Source organism: Pristiophorus japonicus, chromosome 5 (assembly GCF_044704955.1).
Source record: "Pristiophorus japonicus isolate sPriJap1 chromosome 5, sPriJap1.hap1, whole genome shotgun sequence".
Classification (NCBI taxonomy): Eukaryota; Metazoa; Chordata; class Chondrichthyes; family Pristiophoridae; genus Pristiophorus; species Pristiophorus japonicus.
Genome location: NC_091981.1, coordinates 304,320,258 through 304,345,177, shown reverse-complemented (window position 1 = coordinate 304,345,177; position 24,920 = coordinate 304,320,258). Strand labels below are relative to the sequence as shown.

At 47.5% G+C, this 24,920-nt stretch overlaps 1 protein-coding gene and 1 long non-coding RNA gene across 4 annotated transcripts in view; one reads left to right on the top strand and one right to left on the bottom strand.

The window, feature by feature from the left end:
- The first annotated feature begins 2,713 nt into the window (after positions 1–2,713).
- On the top strand, positions 2,714–8,481 carry LOC139264792 (uncharacterized). Its single transcript, XR_011593412.1, has 2 exons — positions 2,714–5,067; positions 5,257–8,481. It is a non-coding gene; the product is annotated as an uncharacterized lncRNA (long non-coding RNA).
- A 4,847-nt stretch (positions 8,482–13,328) lies between these two features.
- The window catches only part of LOC139264790 (protein rapunzel-like), a 118,848-nt gene continuing 107,256 nt past the window's right edge, over positions 13,329–24,920 (bottom strand). For 2 of the 3 annotated variants that reach the window (XM_070881929.1, XM_070881930.1), the window contains exon 2: positions 13,329–17,073. In XM_070881929.1, the coding sequence (XP_070738030.1) occupies positions 15,841–17,025 (1,185 nt within the window). In that variant the 5' untranslated portion in view covers positions 17,026–17,073 and the 3' untranslated portion in view covers positions 13,329–15,840. Of the gene's footprint in view, positions 17,074–22,782; positions 22,835–24,920 lie in introns of those variants that run through there. The other variant, XM_070881931.1, reaches the window with a different exon arrangement.

Below are 24,920 nucleotides of genomic sequence, written 5' to 3'. Positions count from 1 at the left end.
GTACATCAGTCATTGAAGGTTGGCATGCAGTTACAGCAAATGGCATGTTGGCCTTCATAGCGAGGGGATTTGCGTACAGGGGCAAGGAGTTTTTGCCAGAGTTGTACAGGGCCTTGGTGAGGCCACACCTGGAGTATTGTGTACAGTGTTGGTCTCCTAACTTGAGGAAGGACATTCTTGCTATTGAGGGAGTGCAGCGAAGGTTCACCAGACTGATTCCCGGGATGGCGGGACTGACATATCAAGAAAGATTGGATCAACTGGGCTTGAGTTCAGAAGAATGAGAGGGGATCTCATAGAAACGTTTAAAATTCTGACGGGTTTAGACAGGTTAGATGCAGGAAGAATGTTCCCAATGTTGGGAAAGGTCAGAACCAAGGGTCACAGTCCAAGGATAACGGGTGAGCCATTTAGGACTGAAATGAGGAGAAGCTTCATCACCCAGAGAGTGGTGAACCTGTGGAATTCTCTACCACAGAAAGTTGTTGAGGCCAATTCACTAAATATATTCAAAAAGTAGTTAGATATAGTCCTTACTATTCGGGGGATCAAGGGGTATGGCGAGAAAGCAGGAATGGGGTACTGAGGTTGCATGTTCAGCCATGAACTCATTGAATGGCGGTGCAGGCTAGAAGGGCCGAATGGCCTACTCCTGCACCTATTTTCTATGTTTCTATGTTTTCTATGTTTCTATGTAACAGCAAACCCAACTTCCCTAGAAACAGTAGGGTAGAGCAGTAATAATAAAGTAGGCATGTTCACAGTTCCAAGAAATCGCATGGGACAGTATGTTCAGCTGCAAGAATGTGAACCGCAGTCATCTGGGACTGCAAGATAAGCAGTTTTCCTTAACTGTCATAATATTGTAGTTGATCATCGTCACCGTATTTACTGAGGTGACCTGAACTTACCAGAGAACTGTGATCCCAAGGGAAGGACCCTATATACCAGAATGCTGGATATAGTGCTCAGGGAATCTATGGACGCCTCAGGGGCCTCCCAATACCGAGGACAAATAGGGTTCCGTCGCCACAAGCGATGACAAACTGGCTGGTGTAAATACCAGCACATCCCTCGTTAGTGCCCTGGATATCCAATCGGTGAAAGCAAGCTCGGAGAGTTTGAAGCAGACCATGTGGATCTTGCTCCAGAGATACACGGGTGATGCCAGGATGGGAATAGACTTGGGACCTCCAAGATATTATTACAGGGACTTACGATACTAGAAGGCATGCTGCCAATATTAACCATTTAATTGTTCAGAATACAAGGACGGCACTGATGGGGTGAAACGGGACATTTGTCACACCTATTGGGAATGGATGATAGGACCAGTCCAACATAACCTGGACCAGATGCAGGCAGGCAGGGTCTCCGATTGGATCAACAGCACCCACCTAATTCAGTTAGCACAGCACCCGGGATCACTGGCTGGCTGTATATTAAAGGGCATGACAAGAGTCTACCCTGCGACGGGTGGGTACACTGACTCCCACACCTCATTAGTAGGGATGGTGCTTACGATCCCGGTAATGGCCGGAAACGTGAAACCATACCCTCAGTACGAGGTAGAGAATATAGGATTGATCAGGGAAAGGGACAACCTGCAGTACTACCCAATGGATCATTAGGCCATCAAAAGCAATGGAACCATGACAGAGGTCTCATCGATTGGGTACCGCGGGGAAGGGAATCTAACAATCTGCCCACACCTGGTGTGGCAAGGCAGTGAGGATGGATACGGGTTCAATCAGACTATCGGATGGAAATAAGTCCAGCAGAACATGAAACGACCCACTCTGCTTACCGGGGAAAGGGCGAGTATTGCGTAGTAACAACCCAGCGGACGTACGACTATGGTAGATTGACATGTAACATCATTAACCCCAACCTCTGCTTTACACCCAACCTGCCCGTGACAATCGGGCGTGCACGGATGACGTACATCCACGCATGGAAAACGGACATCAAACGGACGAGATAAGAGCGGACCTGGGCTATACAAGGGACCCCATCCCGGATCTTCCAGAGGATCTAAAGAACTCAGGGATCCTTTACAGGAGAATATTAAACGGTATCAGCTCCTAAAACAAGAATTACAAGAGCTAGACAAAGAGATTGAAACTGAACTCCGTAAGATGCCGTGGTATGAACAAGCCTAGAATTGGGGTTTAAATGTAAACATCTACCCTTGGATTCACATAATCTCACATACATTGGGGCAGTACAGGTGGTTTTGGCATTACGCTGGTTGGTGATGACACGCGCCGTTTGTTCGAAGCAAGGAAATAAAAAGAATGCTGAAGCAATAGTTAAAGATCAGGCGAGGCTACTTCGAGAAGACGTTATTTGGAGCTTAAAAGGCACTGGAACTCCCCAACACTGCAGTGGCCACTACACAAAGGGGGCGCGACGTACAAGGCTGAGAAGGCAGTCGGCTGTAGTTGTCTCCTTGGGCGGGTTAGCCAAGGGCCAAAATGGGGGATTGAAGTAGGACTTTAGAACCCCACTGTAGTATGACCCTGGTGATAGTCAAAGGAGGTCAACAGCAAACCCAACTACCCTAGAAACAGTAGGGTAGAGCAGTAATAATAAAGTAGGCACGTTCAGTGTTCCAAGAAATCGCATGGGACAGGATGTTCAGCTGTGAGAATGTAAACCGCAGTCATTTGGGACTGCAAGATAAGCAGTTCTCCTTAACTGTCATAATATTATGGTTGATCACAGTCAACGTATTTACTGAGGTGTACAAAAGCATAGGCCTTATGTTAAACATCCGTAAGACAAAGGTCCTCCACCAACCTGACCCCGCCACACAGCACTGCCCCCCAGTCATCAAGATCCATGGCGTGGCCCTGGACAACGTGGACCATTTCCCATATCTTGGGAGCCTCTTATCAACAAGAGCAGACATTGAGGACAAGATTCAACACCGCCTCCAGTGCGCCAGTGCAGCCTTCGGCCGCCTGAGGAAAAGAATGTTTGAAGACCAGGCCCCCAAAACTACCACCAAGCTCATGGTCTACAGAGCTGTAATAATACCCGCCCTCCTGCATGGCTCAGAGACATGGACCATGTACAGCAAACGCCTTAAGTCGCTGGAGAAATACCAACAACGATATCTCCTCAAGATCCTACAAATGCCCTGGGAGGACAGATGCACCAATGTTAGCGTCCTCGGCCAGGCCAACAGCTCCAGCATTGAAGCACTGACATCGAAAGATAGAAACATAGAAAGTAGGTGCAGGAGTAGGCCATTCGGCCCTTTGAGTCTGCACCACCATTCCACCATTCAACATGATCATGGCTGATCATGCAACTTCAGTACCCCATTCCTGCTTTCGCTCCTTACCCCTTGATCCCTTTAGCCATAAGGGCCACATCGAACTCCCTTTTGAATATATCTAACAAACTGGCCTCAACAACTTTCTGTGGTAGGTGTCATGTTTCTGGACTTGTATATAATCTGTACAGCCACCAGAGGGTTCATTCCCCGGAGTCCCAAGGGATCTCATAATCCCTTGGCAGCACTGTATTTAAGGAGGCCTCACAGGCTGGAGAGGCACTCTGGAGACCTGCAATAAAAGACTAAGGTCACACTTTACTTTGAGCTCACAGTGTTCAGTCTGACTCTTTCTCCATACACTACAACTGGCGACGAGATACATGTCGAGAACCCAAAGCTGCAGGGAACAGTGGGCATCCTGGAGAAATTCTCAGAGGGAGATGATTGGGAAACTTTTGTGGAGCGACTCGACCAATACTTCGTGGCCAACGAGCTCGATGGGGAAGAGAGCGCTGCCAAACGAAGTGCGATCCTCCTCACCGTCTGTGGGTCACCAACGTATGGCCTCATGAAGATTCAGCTCACTCCAGCGAAACCCACGGAGAAATCGTATGACGACTTGTGCAGACTGGTCCAAGAGCATTTGAACCCGAAGGAAAGTGTTCTGATGGTGAGGTATCGGTTCTGCACCTAAAAAAGGTCTGAAGGCCAGGAAGTGGCGAGTTATGTCGCTGAGCTAAGACGTCTTGCAGGATATTGCAAATTTGAAAGACATTTGGAGCACATGCTCAGAGACTTTTTCATACTTGGCATTGGCCATGAAACTATACTTCTCAAACGTTTGACTGTAGAGACCCCAACCTTGAGTAAGGCCATAGCGATAGCCCAGGCGTTCATTGCCACCAGTGACAATACTAAGAAAATCTCTCAGCACACAAATGCTGCTACAAGTACTGTGAACAAAGTGATGTTGTTTTCGAATCGTAATGGACAAGGCAGGTCACACATACCTGCAGCTACACGTCCGCAGATGTCTCAGAGTCCACCATCAAGGGTGATGAATGCAAGGCCATTAACACCTTGTTGGCACTGCGGGGGTGATCATCGTTTCCATTCATGCCGATTCAAAGGATACATTTGCAAGGGCAGCGCAACAATGGGACACCTCCAACGAGTGTGCAGGCGAGCTGCTAGGCCTGCTAAACCTGCAAACCACCACATTGCAGAAAAGGACAGATCCACAGAGGATCACTACGAACCAGAGTCTCAGATCGAGGAGGCAGAGGTACATGGGGTGCACACATTCACCATGAATTGCCCCCTGATAATGGTGAATGTTGAACTAAATGGACTCCTGGTGTCAATGGAGCTGGACACGGGCACGAGCCAGTCCATCACAGGCAAAAAGACTTTCGGAAAATTGTGGTGCAACAAGGCCTCAAGGTCAGTCTTAACTTCAATTCGCATGAAGCTAAGAACTTACATGAAGAAACTGATTCCTGTAATCGGCAGTGCTACGTAAAGGTCTCCTATGATGGAGCGTTGCACAAGCTACCACTCTGGGTGGTACCGGGCGATGGTCCCATGCTGCTCGGCAGGAGCTGGCTGGGAAAGATACGCTGGAACTGGGACGACATCCGAGCGCCATCGCCCGCTGACGACACTTCGTGTGCCCAGGTCTTAAACAAATTTGCTTCGCTACTCGAACCAGGCATCGGGAAATTCCAAGAAGCAAAAGTGCAGATCCACCAAATTACGGGGCACAACCCATCCATCACAAGGTGAGAGCAGTACCGTACATGATGAGAGAAAGGGTAGAGATCGAGCTAGACTTGCTGCAACGAGAGGGCATCATCTCACCGATCGAGTTCAGCGAGTGGGCCAGTCCTATTGTCCCAGTCCTCAAGGGAGACGGCACCGTCAGAATCTGTGGTGATTACAAAGTAACTATCAATCGTTTCTCCCTGCAGGACCAATACCCACTACCAAAGACCGACGACCTATTTGCAACACTGGCGGGAAGAAAGATGTTCACGAAGCTGGATCTGACTTCAGCCTACATGACGCAGGAACTGGAGGAATCATCGAAGGCCCTCACCTGCATTAACAAGCACAAAGGTCTTTTTGTTTATAACAGATGCCCGTTTGGAATTCGATCAGCGGTGGCGATATTCCAGAGAAACATGGAAAGTTTACTGAAGTCGGTTCCGCACACCGTTTGTCTTCCAGCACGACATCTTGGTCACACGTCGGAACACAGTCGAGCATCTGCAGAACCTGGAGGAGTTTCTTAGTCGACTTAACCGTGTGGGGCTCAGGTTAAAACTCTCAAAGTGTGTCTTCCTGGCACCTGAAGTGGAGTTCCTGGGAAGGAGGATTGCGGTGGACGGCATCAGGCCCACAAACACGAAGACGGAGGTAATCGAGAACGCACCGAGGCCACAGAACGTGACGGAGCTGCGGTCATTCTTGGGACTGCTGAACTACTTTGGTAACTTCTGACCGGGTCTCAGCACCCTGCTAGAACCATTCCACGTCTTACTACGAAAAGGGGGCGAATGGGTTTGGGGCAAAAGCCAAGAAAATGCCTTTGTAAAAGCGAGAAAATTGTTATGATCAAGCAAATTGCTTGTGTTGTATGATCCATGTAAGCGTTTGGATCGAGCATGTGATGCGTCGTCATATGGCGTTGGGTGTGTATTGCAACAAGCTAATGATTTCAGGAAACTGCAATCGGTTGCTTATGCATCCTGGAGTCTGTCGCAGGCTGAGAGAGCCGACAGCATGATTGAGAAAGAAGCGTTAGCATGTGTCTATGGGCAAAGAAAATGCACAAAATGTAAATTCGAATTGGAAACTGACCATAAGCCATTTATATCCTTGTTTTCCGAGAGTAAAGGGATAAATACCAATGCATCAGCCCGCATCCAGAGATGGGCGCTCACGTTGTCCGCATACAACTCTGCCATCTGCCAGGCACAGAAAACTGCGCCGATGTTCTCAGTAGGCCGCTATTGCCCACCACGGGGGTGGAAATGGTGCAGCCCACAGATCTAGCCATGGTTATGGAAGCATTTGAGAGTGAGCAATCACCCGTCACTGCCCCGCAGATCAAAACCTGGACAAACCAGGACCCCTTATTATCTCTCGTCAAAAGCTGTGTGCTTCATGGGGGCTGGTCCAGTGTCCCAGTGGAAATGCAGGAAGAGATAAAGCCGTTCCAGTGGCGCAAAAATGAAATGTCTATACAGGCAGACTGCCTTCAGTGGGGCAATCGAGTAGTGATCCCCAAGAAGGGCAGAGACACCTTCGTCAATGACCTCCACAGTACCCACCCAGGCATCGTAATGATGAAAGCGATAGCCAGATCCCATGTGTGGTGGCTCGGTATCGATGCAGACTTAGAGTCCTGCGGTCACAGGTGTAATACATGCTCGCAGTTCAGCAATGTACTCAGGGAGGCGCCGCTAAGTTTATGGTCTTGGCCCTCCAAACCGTGGTCTAGGGTACACGTCGACGCTGCAGGCCCGTTTTGGGTAAAATGTTCCTTGTGGTTGTAGACACGTACTCGAAGTGGATTGAATGTGAGATAATGTCGGCTAGCATGTCCGCTGCCACCACTGAAAGCCTGCGGGCCATGTTTGCCACACACAACTTACCCGATGTCCTGGTGAGCGACAATGGGTCATGTTTTACCAGTGCTGAGTTCAAAGAATTTATGACCCGTAACAGGATCAAACATGTCACATCTGCCCCGTTTAAACCAGCGTCCAATGGTCAGGCAGAGAGAGCAGTGCAAACCATCAAGCAAAGCTTGAAGAGGGTAACTGAAGGCTCACTGCAGACTCACCGATCCTGAGTCCTGCTTAGCTACCGCAGGAGACCACACTCACTCACTGGGATTCCATCTGCTGAACTGCTCATGAAAAGAGCACTGAAGACAAGGCTCTCGTTAGTTCACCCTGATCTATATGAACAAGTAGAGAGCAGGCAGCTTCAACAAAGTGCATACCATGATAGCGCAAATGTGTCACGTGAGATTGAAGTCAATGATCCTGTATTTGTATTAAATTATGGGCAAGGTCCCAAGTGGCTTCCTGGCACTGTCGTGGCCAAAGAGGGGAGCAGGGTGTTCCGGGTCAAACTTTCAAATGGACTCATTCACCGGAAACACTTGGACCAAATCAAACTCAGATTCACGGACTACCCTGAGCAACCCACCTTGGATCCTACCTTTTTTGATCCCCCAACATACACACCAGGGGCAACCAACACCACGGTTGACCACGAAGCAGAACCCATCATCCACAGCAGCCCAGCAGGGCCCAACACACCAGGCAGCCCAGCAAGGCCAGCAGCACAGCAGCCCAGCGAGGGCCCAACAAATGATTCAACAACACCAGCCTTCAAACCGAGACGCTCAACCAGGGCAAGAAGGGCCCCAGATCGACTCACATTGTAAATAGTTACACTATTGACTTTGCGGGGGAATGTTGTTATATATCTGGACTTGTATTTACTCTGTACATGCACCAGAGGGCTCATTCCCCGGAGTCCCAAGGGATCCCATAATCCCTTGGGAGCACAAGTATTTAAGACTGCTTCACAGGTTGGAGAGGCACTCTGGAGACCTGCAATAAGGTCACACTTTATTTTGAGCTCACAGTGTTCAGTCTGATTCTTTCTCCATACACTGCGGCAGGGAATTCCAGGTTCACAATTCTCTGAGTGAAGCGGTTTCTCCTCATCTCGGTCCTGAATGGCTTATCCCTTCTCCTAAGACTGTCGTCCCTGGTTCTGGACTTCCGCAACATCGGGAACATTCTTCTTCCACCTGACCTATCCAATCCCATCAGAATTTGAGATGTTTCTATGAGACCACACTTGATCAGCTCCGCTGGGCAGGCTGCAACGTTTGCATGCCAGACGTGAGACTCCCAAAGCAAGCGCTCTACTCAGAACTCCTTCACGGGAAGCAAGCCAAAGGTGGGCAGCGGAAACGTTACAAGGACACCTTCAAAGCCTCCCTGATAAAGAGCAACATCCCCACTGACACCTGGGAGTCCCTGGCCCAAGACCGCCCTCAGTGGAGGAAGTGCATCCGAGAGGGCACTGAGCCAAGCGCACGCAGAAATCAAGCGTCATCAGCGGAAACAGCGCGCGGAAAATCTGTCCCACCCTCCCTTACCCTCAAAGACTATCTGTCCCACCTGTGACAGAGAATGTGACTCTCATATTGGACTGTTCAGCCACCGAAGGATTCATTTTTAGAGTGGAAGCAAGTCTAACTCAATTTCGAGGGACTGCCTGTGATGATGTGGTTGAGATGTACAGACCACACAATTCAAGCGAACATGTCAGCACGATGTTTTTCAATCCAATGTTCAATGTCATGAACCTTGCGGACGAGCTGAGCAGGTGACTCTCTAACCGAAATAGATCAATGCAGTGATATAATTGAAGGAACAATGTTATGTTCAGTGAGAGTGAGCGGCGGAAAGCCTGGGTAAGGACTCAGCAAGATCGCTCTCCCCTGCAGGTATAGAAATAAATGATTCTTTGACTTTCAACAGACTTCGAGTGGTGTATTCATTTCTTATACTACATAAAAACCCCAACACCAAATACCCGGCTAAACCCAGCCCCAACCCCAAATACACCGCTAAACCCAGCCCCAACCCAAATACACCCCTAAACCCAGCCCCACCCCAAATACACTCCTAAACCCAGCACCAAATCCAAATACAACCCTAAACCCAGCCCCAACCCCAAATACACCCCTAAACCCAGCCCCAACCCCAAATACATTCCTAAATGTAGCCCCAACCCCAGATACACCCATAAACCCAGCCCCAAATCCAAATACACCCCCAAACCAAGCCCCAACCCCAAATACACCCCTAAACCCAGCCCCAACCCCAAATACACCGATAAACCCAGCCCCAAATCCAAATACATCCCTAAACCAAGCCCCAACCCCAAATACACCCCTACATCTAGTCCCAAATCCAAATACACCCCTAAACCCAGCCCCAAATCGAAATACACCCCTAAACCCAGCCCCAAATCCAAATACACCCCTAAACCCAGCCCCAACCCCAAATACACACCTAAACCCAGCCCCAAATCCAAATATACCCCTAAACCCAGCCCCAACCCCAAATACACCCCTAAACCCAGCCCCAAATCCAAATACTCCCCTAAACCCAGCCCCAAATCCAAATACACCCCTAAACCCAGCCCCAACCTCAAATACACCCCTAAACCCAGCCCCAAATCCAAATACACCCCTAAACCAAGCCCCAACCTCAAGTAACCCCCTAACCCCAGCACCAACCCCAATACACCCCTAAACCCAGCCCCAAATCCAAATACACCCCTAAACCCAGCCCCAACCCCAACTACATCCTGACACCAATCCCAACCCCAAATACACCCCTAAACCCAAACCCAAATACACTCCTAAATCCAACCCTAAACCCAAATACACCCTTAAATCCAACCCAAAATACATCTCTAAACCCAACCCCAACCAAAAATACACCCCTAACCCCAACCACAAATACACCCCTAAGCCCCATAATATGGCAGAATTCTTTATTAAGATGGAGAGTGACAGAGTTAATTCGGAAACTTGGGTCCTGAACTTAAGGAAAGGTAACTTCGATGGTATGAGGTGTGAATTGGCTAGAATAGATTGGCAAAGGATGCTCAACGGGTTGACGTTGGATAAGCAATGGCAAACATTTAAAGATCACATGGATGAACTTCAGCAATTGCATATCCCCGTCTGTAGTAAAAATAAAACTGGGAAGGTGGCTCAAACTTGACTAACAAGGGAAATTGAGGATAGTGTTAAAGCCAAGGAAGAGGCATATAATTTGGCAAGAAAAAGCAACAAACCTGAGGACTGGAAGAAAGTTAGAATGCAACAGAGGAAGACTAAGGGTTTAATTAAGACGGGGAAAATAGAGTACGAGAGGAAGCTTGCAGGGAACATAAAAACTGACTGCAAAAGCTTCTATAAATATGTGAACAGAAAAAGATTTGTGAAGACAAACGTAGGTCCCTTGCAGTCGGATTCAGGTGAATTTATAATGGAGAACAAAGAAATGGCAGACCAATTGAACAAATACTTCGATTCTGTCTTCACTGATGAAGACACAAATAAGCTTCCAATTGTACTAGGGGAAAGTCTAATGAGAAGGAGGAATTGAAGGATATCCTTACTAGGCGGGAAATTGTGTTCGGGAAATTGATGGGATTGAAGGTCGATAAATCCCTGGGGCCCGATAGTCTGCATCCCAGAGTACTTAAGGAATTGGCCCTAAAAATAGTGGATGCATTAGTGATCATTTTCCAACAGTCAATCGACTCTGGATCAGTTCCTATGGACTAGAAGGTAGCTAATGTAACACCACTTTTTAAAAAAGGAGAGAGAGAGAGAGAAAATGGGTAATTATAGACCGGTTAGCCTGACATCAGTAGTGCGGAAAATGTTGGAATCAATTATTAAGGATGAAATAGCAACGCATTTGGAAAGCAGTGACAGGACCGGACCAAGTCAGCATAGATTTATGAAACGGAAATCCTGCTTGACGAATCTTCTGGAATTTTTTGAGGATGTAACTAGATGACAAGGGAGAACCAGTGGATGTGGTGTATTTGGACTTTCAAAAGGCTTTTGACAAGGTCCCGCACAAGAAATTGGTGTGCAAAATCACGGCGCATGGTAATGTACTGACGTGGATAGAGAACTGTTTGGCAGACAGGAAGCAGAGAGTCGGGATAATCGGGTCCTTTTCAGAATGGCAGGCAGTGACTAGTGGAGTGCCGCAGGGCTCAGTGCTGGGACCCCAGCTCTTTACAATATACATTAATGATTGAGATGAAGGAATTGAGTGTAATATCTCCAGGTTTGCGGATGACACTAAACTGGGTGGCGGTGTGAGCTGTGAGGAGGATGCTAAGAGGCTCCAGGGTGACTTGGACAGGTTCGGTGAGTGAGCAAATGCATGGCAGATGCAGTATAATGTGGATAAATGTGAGGTTATCTATTTTGGGGGCAGAAACACGAAGGCAGAATATTATCTGGATGGCGGCAGATTAGGAAAAGTGGAGGTGCAACGAGACCTGGGTGTCATGGTTCATCAGTCACTGAAAGTGGGCATGCAGGTACAGCATGCGGTGAAGAAGGCAAATGGCATGTTGGCCTTCATAGCAGGGGGATTTGAGTATAGGAGCAGGGAGGTCTTACTGCAGTTGTACAGGGCCTTGGTGAGGCCTCACCTGGAATATTGTGTTCAGGTTTGGTCTCCTAATCTGAGGAAAGACATTCTTGCTGTTAAGGGAGTGCAGCGAAGGTTCACCAGACTGATTCCAGGGATAGCTGGACTGTCATATGAGGAGAGACTGGATCAACTGAGCCTTTATTCACTGGAGTTTAGAAGGATGAGAGGGGATCACAAAGAAACATGTAAGATTCTGACGGGAGGTGACAGGTTAGATGCAGGAAGAATGTTCCTGATGTTGGGGAAGTCCAGAACCAGGGGACATAATCTTAGGATGAGGGGTAGGCCATTTAGGACCGAGATGAGGAGAAACTTCTTCACTCAGAGAGTTGTTAACCTATGGAATTCCCTGCCACAGAGTTGTTGAAGCCAGTTCATTGGATATATGCAAGAGGGAGTTAGATTTGGCTCTTACGGCTAAAGGGATCAAGGGGTATGGAGAGAAAGCATTAAAGGGGTACTGAGGGAATGATCAGCCATGATCTCATTAATTGGTGGTGCATGCTCGAAGGGCCGAATAGCCTACTCCTGCACCTATTTTCTATGTATGATTCTATGTTACATTGACTGCCATGTGACTGGTTACATTGCCTGCCATCTGATTGGTTACACAGACGGCCATCTGATTAGTTACACTGACTGCCATGTGATTGGTTATATTGCCTGTCCTCTGTCATTGGTTACATTGCCTTCCACGTGATTGGTTTATACTGCCTGCCATGTTATTGGTTACATTGTGTTTCATGTGATTGGTTACATTGCTTGCATTTGACTGGTTACACTGACTGCCATGTGACTGGTTACACTACCAGGCATGTGATTGGTTACACTGATGGCCATGTGATTGGTTACAGACTGCCCTGAATTTGGTTACACTGACGGCCATGTGACTGGTTGCAGTGCCTGCCATGTGTTTGTTTACTTTGCCTGCCATGTGATTGTTTACAATGCGTGCCTCATGATTGGTTACACCGATAACCATGTGATTGGATACTTACCTGCCATGTGATTGGTTACAATGATGGCCATGTGACTAGTTACACTGACTGCCATATGACTGCTTACATTGCCTGCCATGTGATTGGTTACAATGCTGCCATGTGATTGGCTACACTGACTGGCATGTGACTGGTTACACTGACTGCCCTGAATTTGGTTACATTGCCTGCCATGTGACTGGTTACACTGACTGCCCTGTGATTGGTTACACTGACTGCCATATGATTGGTTACATTGACTGCCATGTGACTGGTTATACTCACTGCCATGTGACTGGTTACACTGACTGCCATGTGATTGGTTACACTGACTGCCCTGAATTTGGTTGCACTGACTGCTATGTGATTGGTTACATTGACTGCTATGTGATTGGTTACACTGACTGCTATGTGATTGGTTACACTGACTGCCATGTGACTGGTTACATTGACTGCTATGTGATTGGTTACACTGACTGCTATGTGATTGGTTACACTGACTGCCATGTGACTGGTTACATTGACTGCCATGTGACTGGTTACATTGACTGCCATGTGATTGGTTACATTGACTGCCATGTGACTGGTTACATTGACTGCCATGTGACTGGTTACATTGACTGCCATGTGACTGGTTACACTGATGGCCATGTGATGTGGATTCGCTGCATCATGTGTTACACACAGTGCCTCACCCTCAGTGCGTGAGTGTAGAGATTATGGAAGCAATGTATATAATAGTTTACTCACAACAGCACAGAGAGTAGCAGCCTGTTATCTGACTGAGTTTATTCAGCACATTGCAGTGTACAGTCAGAAGCTTTATTTCAACAATTCCAATCAATTACTTTAAGCAAAAGCCAGTAATTATAATAATTAAGAGTCCCAGATATCAGAGTGTAACTCGGTGAGAGTTCCTATTACAGAGGGACCTTCAGTGTTACAGACTGAGTGATAGAGATCAGATAATTACACGTCTGTTCATCAGAAATCATTGTATTAGTGAGTTATTGCAATACATGTCACTGATCACACAACATGAGGCCGTGTAGCATATAATGTTCAGTTTCATCTGCAGTTAGGGCAATCTGCTTTGTCCATGTAAAAACCTTTGTATCTTCCCTCAGCCACACCATTCTTCATTAGTTTCAGCAGGTTTGGCAAATCTTTGGCCAATGATGGGGGTTAAAATGCATCAACTTCAACAACAACAACAACAACTGACATTTATCTAGCACCTGTAACGTAGTGCAACGTCTCAAGGCGCTTCACAGGAATATTGTGAGATTTTTTTTTTAATTGGCACCGAGTCACATCTGGAGTTAGGCAGCTGGAGGCAGGGCCACCAATGGTACCGTGATTATAATCAGTGATGCTCAGGCGGGCAGAGTTAGAGGGGTGCAGGTGGGTTATGGGGCTGGAAACAGGGCCACCAATGGTACAGTGATTATAATCAGTGATGCTCAGGAGGGCAGAGTTAGAGGGGTGCAGATGGGTTATGGGGCTGGAAACAGGGCCACCAATGGTACAGTGATTATAATCAGTGATTCTCAGGCGGGCAGAGTTAGAGGGGTGCAGGTGGGTTATGGGGCTGGAGGAGATTACAGAGATAGAGAGGGGTGCGGCTAAAACAGTGCAAACGTGATCTGGTCCAAATACTGTGTTTGGTTATGTGCCAGTACACTTCACACAGGAGAAGGAATCTTTCAGATAAAGAACAAACCCCTGCAGTTCCAGGCTAACCCAGACCATGCTCTGTGATTTACAATCCTCCCACAGACTCGTTCTCCATTACACTGTCCCACTGTGGGGTCAGACTAACCCAGACCATGCTCTGAGATTTACAATCCTCCCACAGACTCGTTCTCCATTACACTGTCCCACTGTGGGGTCAGACTAACCCAGACCATGCTCTGTGATTTACAATCCTGCCACAGACATTATCAATCTGTAACTCTTACTGCATTTCTTTGTAACCAGCACGGTAGATAATGGGCAACCAGTGGATGTAGTATATTTGGATTTTCAGAAGGCATTTGATAAGGTGCCATACAGGAGGCTATTACACAAGATAAGGGCTCATGGGATTAGGGGTAATATACCAGCATGGATTGAGGATTGGTTAAAGGGCAGAAAACAGAGTAAGAATAAACGGGTTATTTGTGGGATGGAAGACTGTAACTAGTGGGGTACCGCAAGGATCAATGCTTGGGCCTCAGCTATTCACAATTTATGTCAGTGTAGAATGGGCCCATACTCTCTGTAGTTTGGGAGGATGAGAGGTGATCTCATTGAAACATACACAATTCTTACAGGGCTTGACAGGGTAGATGGTTCCCCGGGGCTGGGGAGTCTAGAACCAGGGGTCACAGTCTCAGGATAAGGGGTCGGCCATTTAGGACTGAGATGAGGAGGAATTTCTTGTGAATCTTTGGAATTCTCTGCCCCAGTCGATGAGTATATTCAAGGCTGAGATCGATAGATTTTTGGACTCTTGGGGAATCGAGGGATATGGGGATTGGGCAGGAAAGTGGAGCTGAGATCAAAGATCAGTCATGATCTTTTTGAATGGCGGAGCAGGGTCAAGGGGTCGAATGGCCTCCTGCTCCTTGTGGGTTTATTTCAGTACAGTATTGAACAGGTAGGGAAGGTGCTGGAAATGGACTGTGAATGAATTGTAACATGGTGTGGGGATTTCTCGTGGAGCAGTGTCATTTAGCAGTGGTGGGCTCTCTGAGCTCTGTCTGTTGTCGATATTCTCCTCACTGACTGACGGTTCCATTAAATGAGAGCTGGGCTGGTTGATGACAAGTGGACCCACCTCAGACACAATCCCCGAGTGTTTGAGCAGCATGTCTGCCATTGAGAACCATTGGCCAGTCTGTCCCCTAACTCCCTGTAGAATGAGATGGCCTGTGTTGGGCTGTGTGCACTAGCCTCCGTGTGCCCATTGATTGCAAGTGATCCCAGTCAGGTCATCAAACGTCTCCTTGCTCAGTGTCCTGAGCTCCGGCTGACCACACGGCACAGCACACTGGAACCACCTGCCTACCCTCACAGTCCCAGACCGTGGCTCTGGTGTGTGAGACTGAGCTGCTTCTGAGTGGGTCTGATTGGCTGCTCAGCTTCCAGTAAAGGCGGGTTCAGTATCAAAATCACATTCATTTGTATTTATTGGTTAGAAGCAGCAGAGACGGTGTTAAACGATAGCGTATTGTATGCAAAAATCAAAAGCACATATCCCCGAGAACAGCAGAATTGACTCAGGGGAAGGTCAGCAGGAGGGTTAGGTAGAGTGGACACACAGGGTGACTCCACTGTAATTCTCCCAGAAATGGCAACTGCTGGGAAAGTTCCAGTTACCCCACAGGCCCTTGAGGCGCCTCACCGTGTGCACAACATGCCCAGAGGGAAGGCCCTGAGCCACATGGACAGCAACTTCTCTTGCATGATCCCAGCCACCCTTCCCATCCATTAACTGCCTGATGCGCCCTGCATCAATTGGCTTTGAATCAATGGCGTAGGACACAACAACATTAACATTATTCTCTCTGAAAAAGTAAAAATAATTAGGACCCATTATACAGTGATTGTCAAAGCCAGCGACATCGTTATAGACCCGCACAGACCATGTAACCCAGTCATATTTCTTGATTAAACTCTCTCTTATGTAAGATACACATTCCTTGTTATCTCTCCCACCTTTTCCCTGTATCAGTTTTTTAACATCTATTTCTGCCTGCTCTGCAAACTCATTTATGCACCGATCTATCATGGATGTCATTTTATCCTCAACTTTGGCCATTTTCTCATTCCATTCTCTCTTTAACGCCTCTACATCATTCCCAGTGAGTGCAGCATGACCCATCAGGGCGATCAGGCCGACACAGAGGAGCTCCTTCAGACGGGAGCAGAGACCTTCCATGAGGCGCCGATTCCTCTGGTCATAGCCCATGGCGGTTTCCAGGATGGGTTTGCCAAAGATGGCAGAATATCCCATCACACCATCAAAGAGAGTGTGAAGGTTCTGGTCACCTTTAGTCACCTCAAAGTGTGTGAGGAACTCTTGTTTCTCCTTCTCCCGGAACTCTGGCGCTGCATTGATGAGTTCCATGTACTTCCTGAACTGGTTTTTCAGGTTCTCTTCAATGGTGAAATATTGATTATTAACCGTGCTTCTCTCTAGCTCCTGAAGCACCTGCTTAATCTGATCAGAAATGATATCTAGCTGGTTCCTGACTACCTGGAACTGCTCCTTCATGTATGCGAGTTCTGGACTGTCCACATTTCCCATGATCAGTTTAACAATTGCTGCCGCTACCCCAATCAAAGCACCGATGAATCCCGCTGAAGCGGCAATTTGTTCTAAACTAGAAACTGCTGACAGGACATTTTTCACAACAACCGCGGCCTGTGACAGCTCTGTGGCACTTTTTGCCAGTTCCAATGCATCGTTGGCAGTGTCAGCCATGTTGGGAATCCGACACTGTGATTGGTCGATTGCTTCCTTCAGTAGTCCCTGGAAAGAAAGCAACAATATCTGATGAAGGAATCTGAATGTTATTATTGGGAATCATCTGTTCATAGCTCTCAAAGCCCCCTCAGAACATGACTGGACCTCATTCCTCTCTCAGTCTGTAACAGAGCACAGATACACACAGCACAGTTTCTAATCAGGCATCAAGTTATCAAGTGTTGTGTATGCAATAACTGTTAGACTGAGTACTGTTTAACTCCAAGAGGTATAACCTTGGCTCTGCTTCATTAAGGACCAAAGTGACAAATATACAAAATGGCTGGCCTTTTATACTTGGGCTGCACACATGTGCGTGCAGCCCAATGGCCTCCAACAGTGATGCCATCTAGTGGCTAGTGAAACCAAAAGTACATACATGACATCAATATGCCAAGCTCAGACAGGCAGCTCTCCATAAACAGCTGAGCCAAGCTTAACACAATGACCCGGGAGTGAGTGACAGGCTGGAATCTAATCGAGGGGTTCGGGTGGGGATTATATAGGGAATAACAGATAACTGCAATTTAATCGAGGGGGTCGGAGGTTTATATATAAAATGACAGATAGCTGGGAGTGAGTTACAGGATGGAATTTAATCGCGGTGTCTGGATTGGTTGAAATAAAGAATAATGGAGACATGTATCAGACTTGGAGCAGAGAGTGTGGAGTCATTAATACTGGATCAGTCCTACAGTAGAGAGAGTGTGGAGTCACTAATACTGGATCAGTCCTGGAGTAGAGAGAGTGTGGAGTCACAAATACTGGATCAGTCCTGCAGCAGAGAGAGTGTGGAATTACAAATACTGGATCAGTCCTGTAGCAGAGAGAGTGTGGAGTCAGTAATACTGGATCAGTCCTGGAGTAGAGAGAGTGTGGAGTCACTAATACTGGATCAGTCCTGCAGCAGAGAGAGTGTGGAATTACAAATACTGGATCAGTCCTGTAGCAGAGAGAGTGTGGAGTCACTAATACTGGATCAGTCCTGGAGTAGAGCGAGTGTGGAGTCACGAAAACTGGATCAGTCCTGGAGTAGAGAGAGTGTGGAGTCACTATTACTGCATCAGTTCTGGAATATAGAGAGGGTGGAGTCACTATTACTGGATCAGTCCTGGAGTAGAGAGACTGTGGCGTAACTAATAATGGATCAGTACTGGAGCAGAGAGAGTGTGGAGTGACTAATACTGGATTAGTCCTGGAGCACAGAGCGTGGAATCACTAATATGGCTCAGTCCTGGATTAGAGAGCGTGGAGTCACTAATACTGGATCAATCATGGAGCAGAGAAAAGGTGTAGTCACAAATACTGGATCAGTCCTGAAGCAGAGAGAGTATGGATTCACTAATACTGGATCAGTCCTGGAGTAGAGAGTATGGAGCCACTAATACTGGAGCAGAGAGAATGGGGAGTGACTAATACTGGATCAGTCCTGGAGTAGAGAGAGTGTGGAGTCACTAATACTGGATCAGTCCCGGAGTAGAGAGAGTGCATAGTCACTAATACTGGATCAGTCCTGGAGCAGAGAATGTGGAGTCACTAATACTGGATCAGTCCTGGAGTAGATAGAGTGTGGAGTCACGAATACTGGATCAGTCCTGGAGCAGAGACAGTGGAGTCACTAATACGGGATCAGTCCTGGAGCAGAGAGAGTATGGATTCACTAATACTGGATCAGTCCTGGAGTAGAGAGAGTGGAATCACTAATATTGGATCAGTCCTGGAGTAGAGAGAGTGTGGAGTCACTAACATTGGATCAGTCCTGGAGTAAAGAGAGTGTGGAGTCACAAATACTGGATCAGTCCTGGAGCAGAGAGAGTGTGGAGTCATGAATATTGGATCAGTCATGGAGCACAGAGTGTGGAGTCACTAATACTTGATCAATCCTGGAGCAGAGAAAGTGTTGTCACAAATACTGGATCAGTCCTGAAGCAGAGAGAGCATGGATTCACTTATACTGGGGAGGTCCTGGAGCATCGAGTGTGGAGTCACTAATACTGGATCAGTCCTGGAGTAGAGAGAGCGTGGAGTCACTAATACTGGATCAGTCCTGGAGCTGAGAGAGTGTGCAGTCACTAATACAGGATCAGTCCTGCAGCAGAGTGAGGGAGTAGTGTCACTAATATTGGATCAGTCCTGGAGTTCAGAGCGTGGAGTCACGAATACTGGATTAGTCCTGGAGCACAAAGCGTGGAGTCACGAATACTGGATCAATCCTGGAGCAGAGAAAGTGTGCAGTCACAAGTACTGGATCAGTCCTGAAGCAGAGAGAGTGTGGAGTCACAAATACTGGATCAGTCCTGGAGCAGAGAGAGTGTGGAGTCACTAATACTGGATCAGTCCTGAAGCAGAGAGAGTGTGGAGTCACCAATACTGGATCAGTCCTGGAGCTGAGAGAGCGTGCAGTCACTAATACTGGATCAGTTCTGGAGCTGAGAGTGTGTGCAGTCACTAATACTGGATCAGTCGTGGAGCTGAGTGAGGGTGTAGTCAATAATACTGGATCAGTCCTGGAGTAGAGAGAGTGTGAAGTCACTAATACTGGATCAGTCCTGGAGCAGATTGAGGGTGTAGTCACTAATACTGGATCAGTCATGAAATAGAGTGTGGAGTCACTAATACTGGATCCGTTCTCGTGCAGTGAGTGTGGAGTCAGTAATACTGGATCAGTCCTGGATTAGAGAGAGTACAGAGTCACTAATACTGGATCAGTGCTGGAGAAGAGAGAGTGTGGATTCACGAATACTGGATCAGTGCTGGAGTAGAGGGTTTGTGGATTCACTAAGACTGGATCAGTCCTGGTACAGAGAGAGTGTGGAGTCACTAATGCTGGATCAGTTCTGGAACAGAGAGCGCGTGGTGTCAGGAATAATGGATCCGTACCGGAGTAGAGAGAATGTGGAGTCACTAATACTGGATCAGTCCTGGAGTAGAGAGTATGGAGTCACGAATGCTGGATCAGTCCTGGAACAGAGAATGTGTGGGGTAACTCATAATGGATCAGTACTGGAGTAGAGAGGGTGTGGAGTCACTAATTCTGGATCAGTCCTGGAGTAGAGAGATTGTGGAGTCACTAATACTGGATCAGTCCTGGAGGAGAGAGAGTGTGGAGTCACTAATACTGGATCAGTCCTGGAGTAGAGAGATTGTGGCGTCACTAATACTGGATCAGTCCTGGAGGAGAGAGAGTGTGGAGTCACCAATATTGAATCAATCCTGGAGTAGAGAGAGTGTGGAGTCACTAATACTGGGTCAGTCCTGGAGTAGAGAGAGTGTGGATTCACTAATACGGGATCAGTCCTGGAGCAGAATGAGTGTGGAGTCACTAATTCTGGATCAGTCCTGGAGGAGAGAGAGTGTGGAGTCACCAATACTGAATCAAACCTGGAGTAGAGAGAGTGTGGAGTCACTAATACTGAATCAGTCCTGGAGTAGAGAGAGTGTGGATTCAGTAATACTGGATCAGTCCTGGAGCAGAATGAGTGTGGAGTCACTAATTCTGGATCAGTCCTGGAGCAGAGAGATTGTGGAGTCACTAAAACTGCATCAGTCCTGGAGCAGAGAGATTGTGGACTCATGAATACTGGATTATCCTGGAGCAGAGAGAGTGTGGAGTCACTAATTCTGGATCAGTCCTGGAGTAGAGTGTGTGTGGAGTCAATAATACTGAATCAATCCTGGAGTAGAGAGAGTGTGGAGTCACTAATACTGGATCAGTCCTGGAGTAGAGAGAGTGTGGAGTCACTAATACTGGATCAGTCCCGGAGCAGAGAGACTGTGAAGTCACTAATACTGGATCAGTCCTGAAGTGGAGAGAGTGTGGAGTCACTAATACTGGATCAGTTCTGGAGTAGAGAGAGTGTGGAGTCACTAATACTGGTTCAGTGCTGGAACAGAGAGATTGTGGAGTCACTAATACTGGATCAGTCCTGGAGCAGAGTGAGGGTGTAGTCATTAATACTGGATCAGTCATGGAATAGAGTGTGGAATCACTAATACAGGATGCGTCCTGGAGCAGTGAGTGTAGAGTCAGAAATACTGGATCAGTCCTGGACTAGAGATAGTACAGAGTCACCAATACTGGATCAATGCTGGAGTAGAGAGAGTGTGGAGTCACTAGTACTGGATCAGTCCTGGTAGAGAGAGAGTGCGGAGTCACTAATGCTGGATCAGTCCTGGAGTGGAGAGAGTGTGGAGTCACTAATGCTGGGTCAGTCCTGGAGTAGAGAGAGTGTGGATTCACTAATACGGGATCAGTCCTGGAGCAGAATGAGTGTGGAGTCACTAATTCTGGATCAGTCCTGGAGGAGAGAGAGTGTGGAGTCACCAATACTGAATCAATCCTGGAGTAGAGAGAGTGTGGATTCAGTAATATTGGATCAGTCCTGGAGCAGAATGAGTGTGGAGTCACTAATTCTGGATCAGTCCTGGAGCAGAGAGATTGTGGAGTCACTAAAACTGCATCAGTCCTGGAGCAGAGAGATTGTGGACTCATGAATACTGGATTATCCTGGAGCAGAGAGAGTGTGGAGTCACTAATTCTGGATCAGTCCTGGAGTAGAGTGTGTGTGGAGTCAATAATACTGAATCAATCCTGGAGTAGAGAAAGTGTGGAGTCACTAATACTGGATCAGTCCTGGAGTAGAGAGAGTGTGGAGTCACTAATACTGGATCAGTCCCGGAGCAGAGAGACTGTGAAGTCACTAATACTGGATCAGTCCTGGAGTGGAGAGAGTGTGGAGTCACTAATACTGGATCAGTTCTGGAGTAGAGAGAGTGTGGAGTCACTAATACTGGTTCAGTGCTGGAGCAGAGAGATTGTGGAGTCACTAATACTGGATCAGTCCTGGAGCAGAGTGAGGGTGTAGTCATTAATACTGGATCAGTCATGGAATAGAGTGTGGAATCACTAATACAGGATGCGTCCTGGAGCAGTGAGTGTAGAGTCAGAAATACTGGATCAGTCCTGGACTAGAGATAGTACAGAGTCACCAATACTGGATCAATGCTGGAGTAGAGAGAGTGTGGAGTCACTAGTACTGGATCAGTCCTGGTAGAGAGAGAGTGCGGAGTCACTAATGCTGGATCAGTCCTGGAGTGGAGAGAGTGTGGAGTCACTAATGCTGGGTCAGTGGAGCAGAGAGATTGTGGAGTCACTAAATCTGGATCAGTCATGGAGTAGAGAGATTGTGGAGTCACTAATACTGGATCAGTCCTGGAGTACAGAGATTGTGGACTCACGAATACTGGATTATCCTGGAGCAGAGAAAGTGTGGAGTCACTAATTCTGGATCACTCCTGGAGTAGAGTGTGTGTGGAGTCAATAATACTGGTTCCGTCCTTGAACAGAGAGAGTGTGGAGTCACTAATACTGGATCAGTCCCGGAGCAGAGATCTATGAAGTCACTAATACTGGATCAGTCGTGGAGTGGAGAGAGTGTGGAGTCACTAATACTGGATCAGTTCTGGAGTAGAGAGAGTGTGGAGTCACTAATACTGGTTCAGTCCTGGAGCAGAGAGATTGTGGAGTCACTAATACTGGATCAGTCCTGGATTAGAGAGAGTACAGAGTCACCAATACTGGATCAGTGCTGAAGTGGAGAGAGTGTGGATTCACTCATACTGGATCAGTCCTGGTAGAGAGAGAGTGCTGAGTCACGAATGCTGGATCAGTCCTGGAACATAGAACGCGTGGTGTCACGAATAATGGCTCCGTACCGGAGTAGAGAGATTGTGGAGTCACTAATACTGGATCACTCCTGGAGTAGAGAGTATGGAATGCTGGATCAGTCCTGGAACAGAGAGCATGTGGGGTCACTCATAATGGATCAGTACTGGAGTAGAGAGAGTGTGGAGTCACTAATTCTGGATCAGTCCTGGAGTAGAGAGATTTTGGCATCACTAATACTGAATCAGTCCTGGAGCAGAGAGAGTGTGGAGTCACGAATAGTGGATCCGTCCAGGAGCATCGAGTGTGGAGTCACTAATACTGGATCAGTCCTGGAGTAGAGAGAGCGTGGACTCACTAATACTGGATCAGTCCTGGAGCAGAGAGAGTGTGGAGTCACTAATAGTGGATCAGTCCTGGAGCAGATAGGATGTGGATTCACTAATACTGGATCAGTCCTGGAACTGAGAGAGTGTGCAGTCACTAATACTGGATCAGTCCTGGAGCAGAGTGAGGGAGTAGTGTCACTAATATTGGATCAGTCCTGGAGTTCAGAGCGTGGAGTCACTCATACTGGATTAGTCCTGGATCACAAAGCGTGGAGTCACAAATACTGGATCAATCCTGGAGCAGACAAAGTGTGTAGTCACAATACTGGATCAGTCCTGAAGCAGAGAGAGTGCGGAGTCACTAATGCTGGGTCAGTCCTGGAACAGAGAGAGTGCAGAGTCACTAATGCTGGCTCAGTCCTGGAACAGAGAACGCGTGGTGTCAGGAATAATGGCTCCGTACCGGAGTAGAGAGATTGTGGATTCACTCATTCTGGATCACTCCTGGAGTAGAGAGTGTGTGGAGTCAATAATACTGGTTCCGTCCTTGAACAGAGAGAGTGTGGAGTCACAAATACTGGATCAGTCCTGGAGCAGAGAGTGTGTGGAGTCACTAATACTGGATCAGTCCTGGAGCAGAGAGATTGTGGAGTCACTGATACTGGATTAGTCCTGGAGCAGAGAGATTGTGGAGATACTAAAACTGTATCAGTCCTGGTGCAGAGAGATTGTGGACTCAAGAATACTGGATTATCCTGGAGCAGAGAGAATCTGGAGTCATTAATTCTGGATCACTCCTGGAGTAGAGAGTGTGTGGAGTCAATAATACTGGTTCCGTCCTTGAACAGAGAGAGTGTGGAGTCACAAATACTGGATCAGTCCTGGAGCAGAGAGATTGTGGAGTCAATAATACTGGATCAATCCTGGAGCAGAGAGAGTGTGGAGTCACTAATACTGCATCAGGCCTGGAAGAGAGAGGGTGTGGAGTCACTAATTCTTGATCAGTCCTGGAGTAGAGAGAGTGTGGAGTCACTAATACTGGATCAGTACTGGAGTAGAGAGAGTTTGGAGTCACTAATACTGGATCAGTCCTGGAGGAGAGAGAGTGTGGAGTCACTAATACTGGATCAGTTTTGGAGGAGAGAGTGTTTGGAGTCATTAATACTGGATCAGTCCTGGAGGAGAGAGAGTGTGGAGTCACTAATACTGGATCAGTCCTGGAGTGAAGAGAGTGTGGAGTCACTAATACTGGATCAGTTCTGGAGTAGAGAGAGTGTGGAGTCACTAATACTGGTTCAGTCCTGAAGCAGAGAGATTGTGGAGTCACTAATACTGGATCAGTCCTGGATTAGAGAGAGTACAGAGTCACCAATACTGGATCAGTGCTGAAGTGGAGAGAGTGTGGATTCACTCGTACTGGATCAGTCCTGGTAGAGAGAGAGTGCTGAGTCACGAATGCTGGATCAGTCCTGGAACATAGAACGCGTGGTGTCACGAATAATGGCTCCGTACCGGAGTAGAGAGATTGTGGAGTCACTAATACTGGATCACTCCTGGAGTAGAGAGTATGGAATGCTGGATCAGTCCTGGAACAGAGAGCATGTGGGGTCACTCATAATGGATCAGTACTGGAGTAGAGAGAGTGTGGAGTCACTAATTCTGGATCAGTCCTGGAGTAGAGAGATTTTGGCATCACTAATACTGGATCAGTCCTGGAGGAGAGAGAGTGTGGGGTCACTAATACTGAATCAATCCTGGAGTAGAGAGTGAGTGGAATCACTAATACTGAATCAGTCCTGGAGCAGAGAGAGTGTGGAGTCACGAATAGTGGATCCGTCCAGGAGCATCGAGTGTGGAGT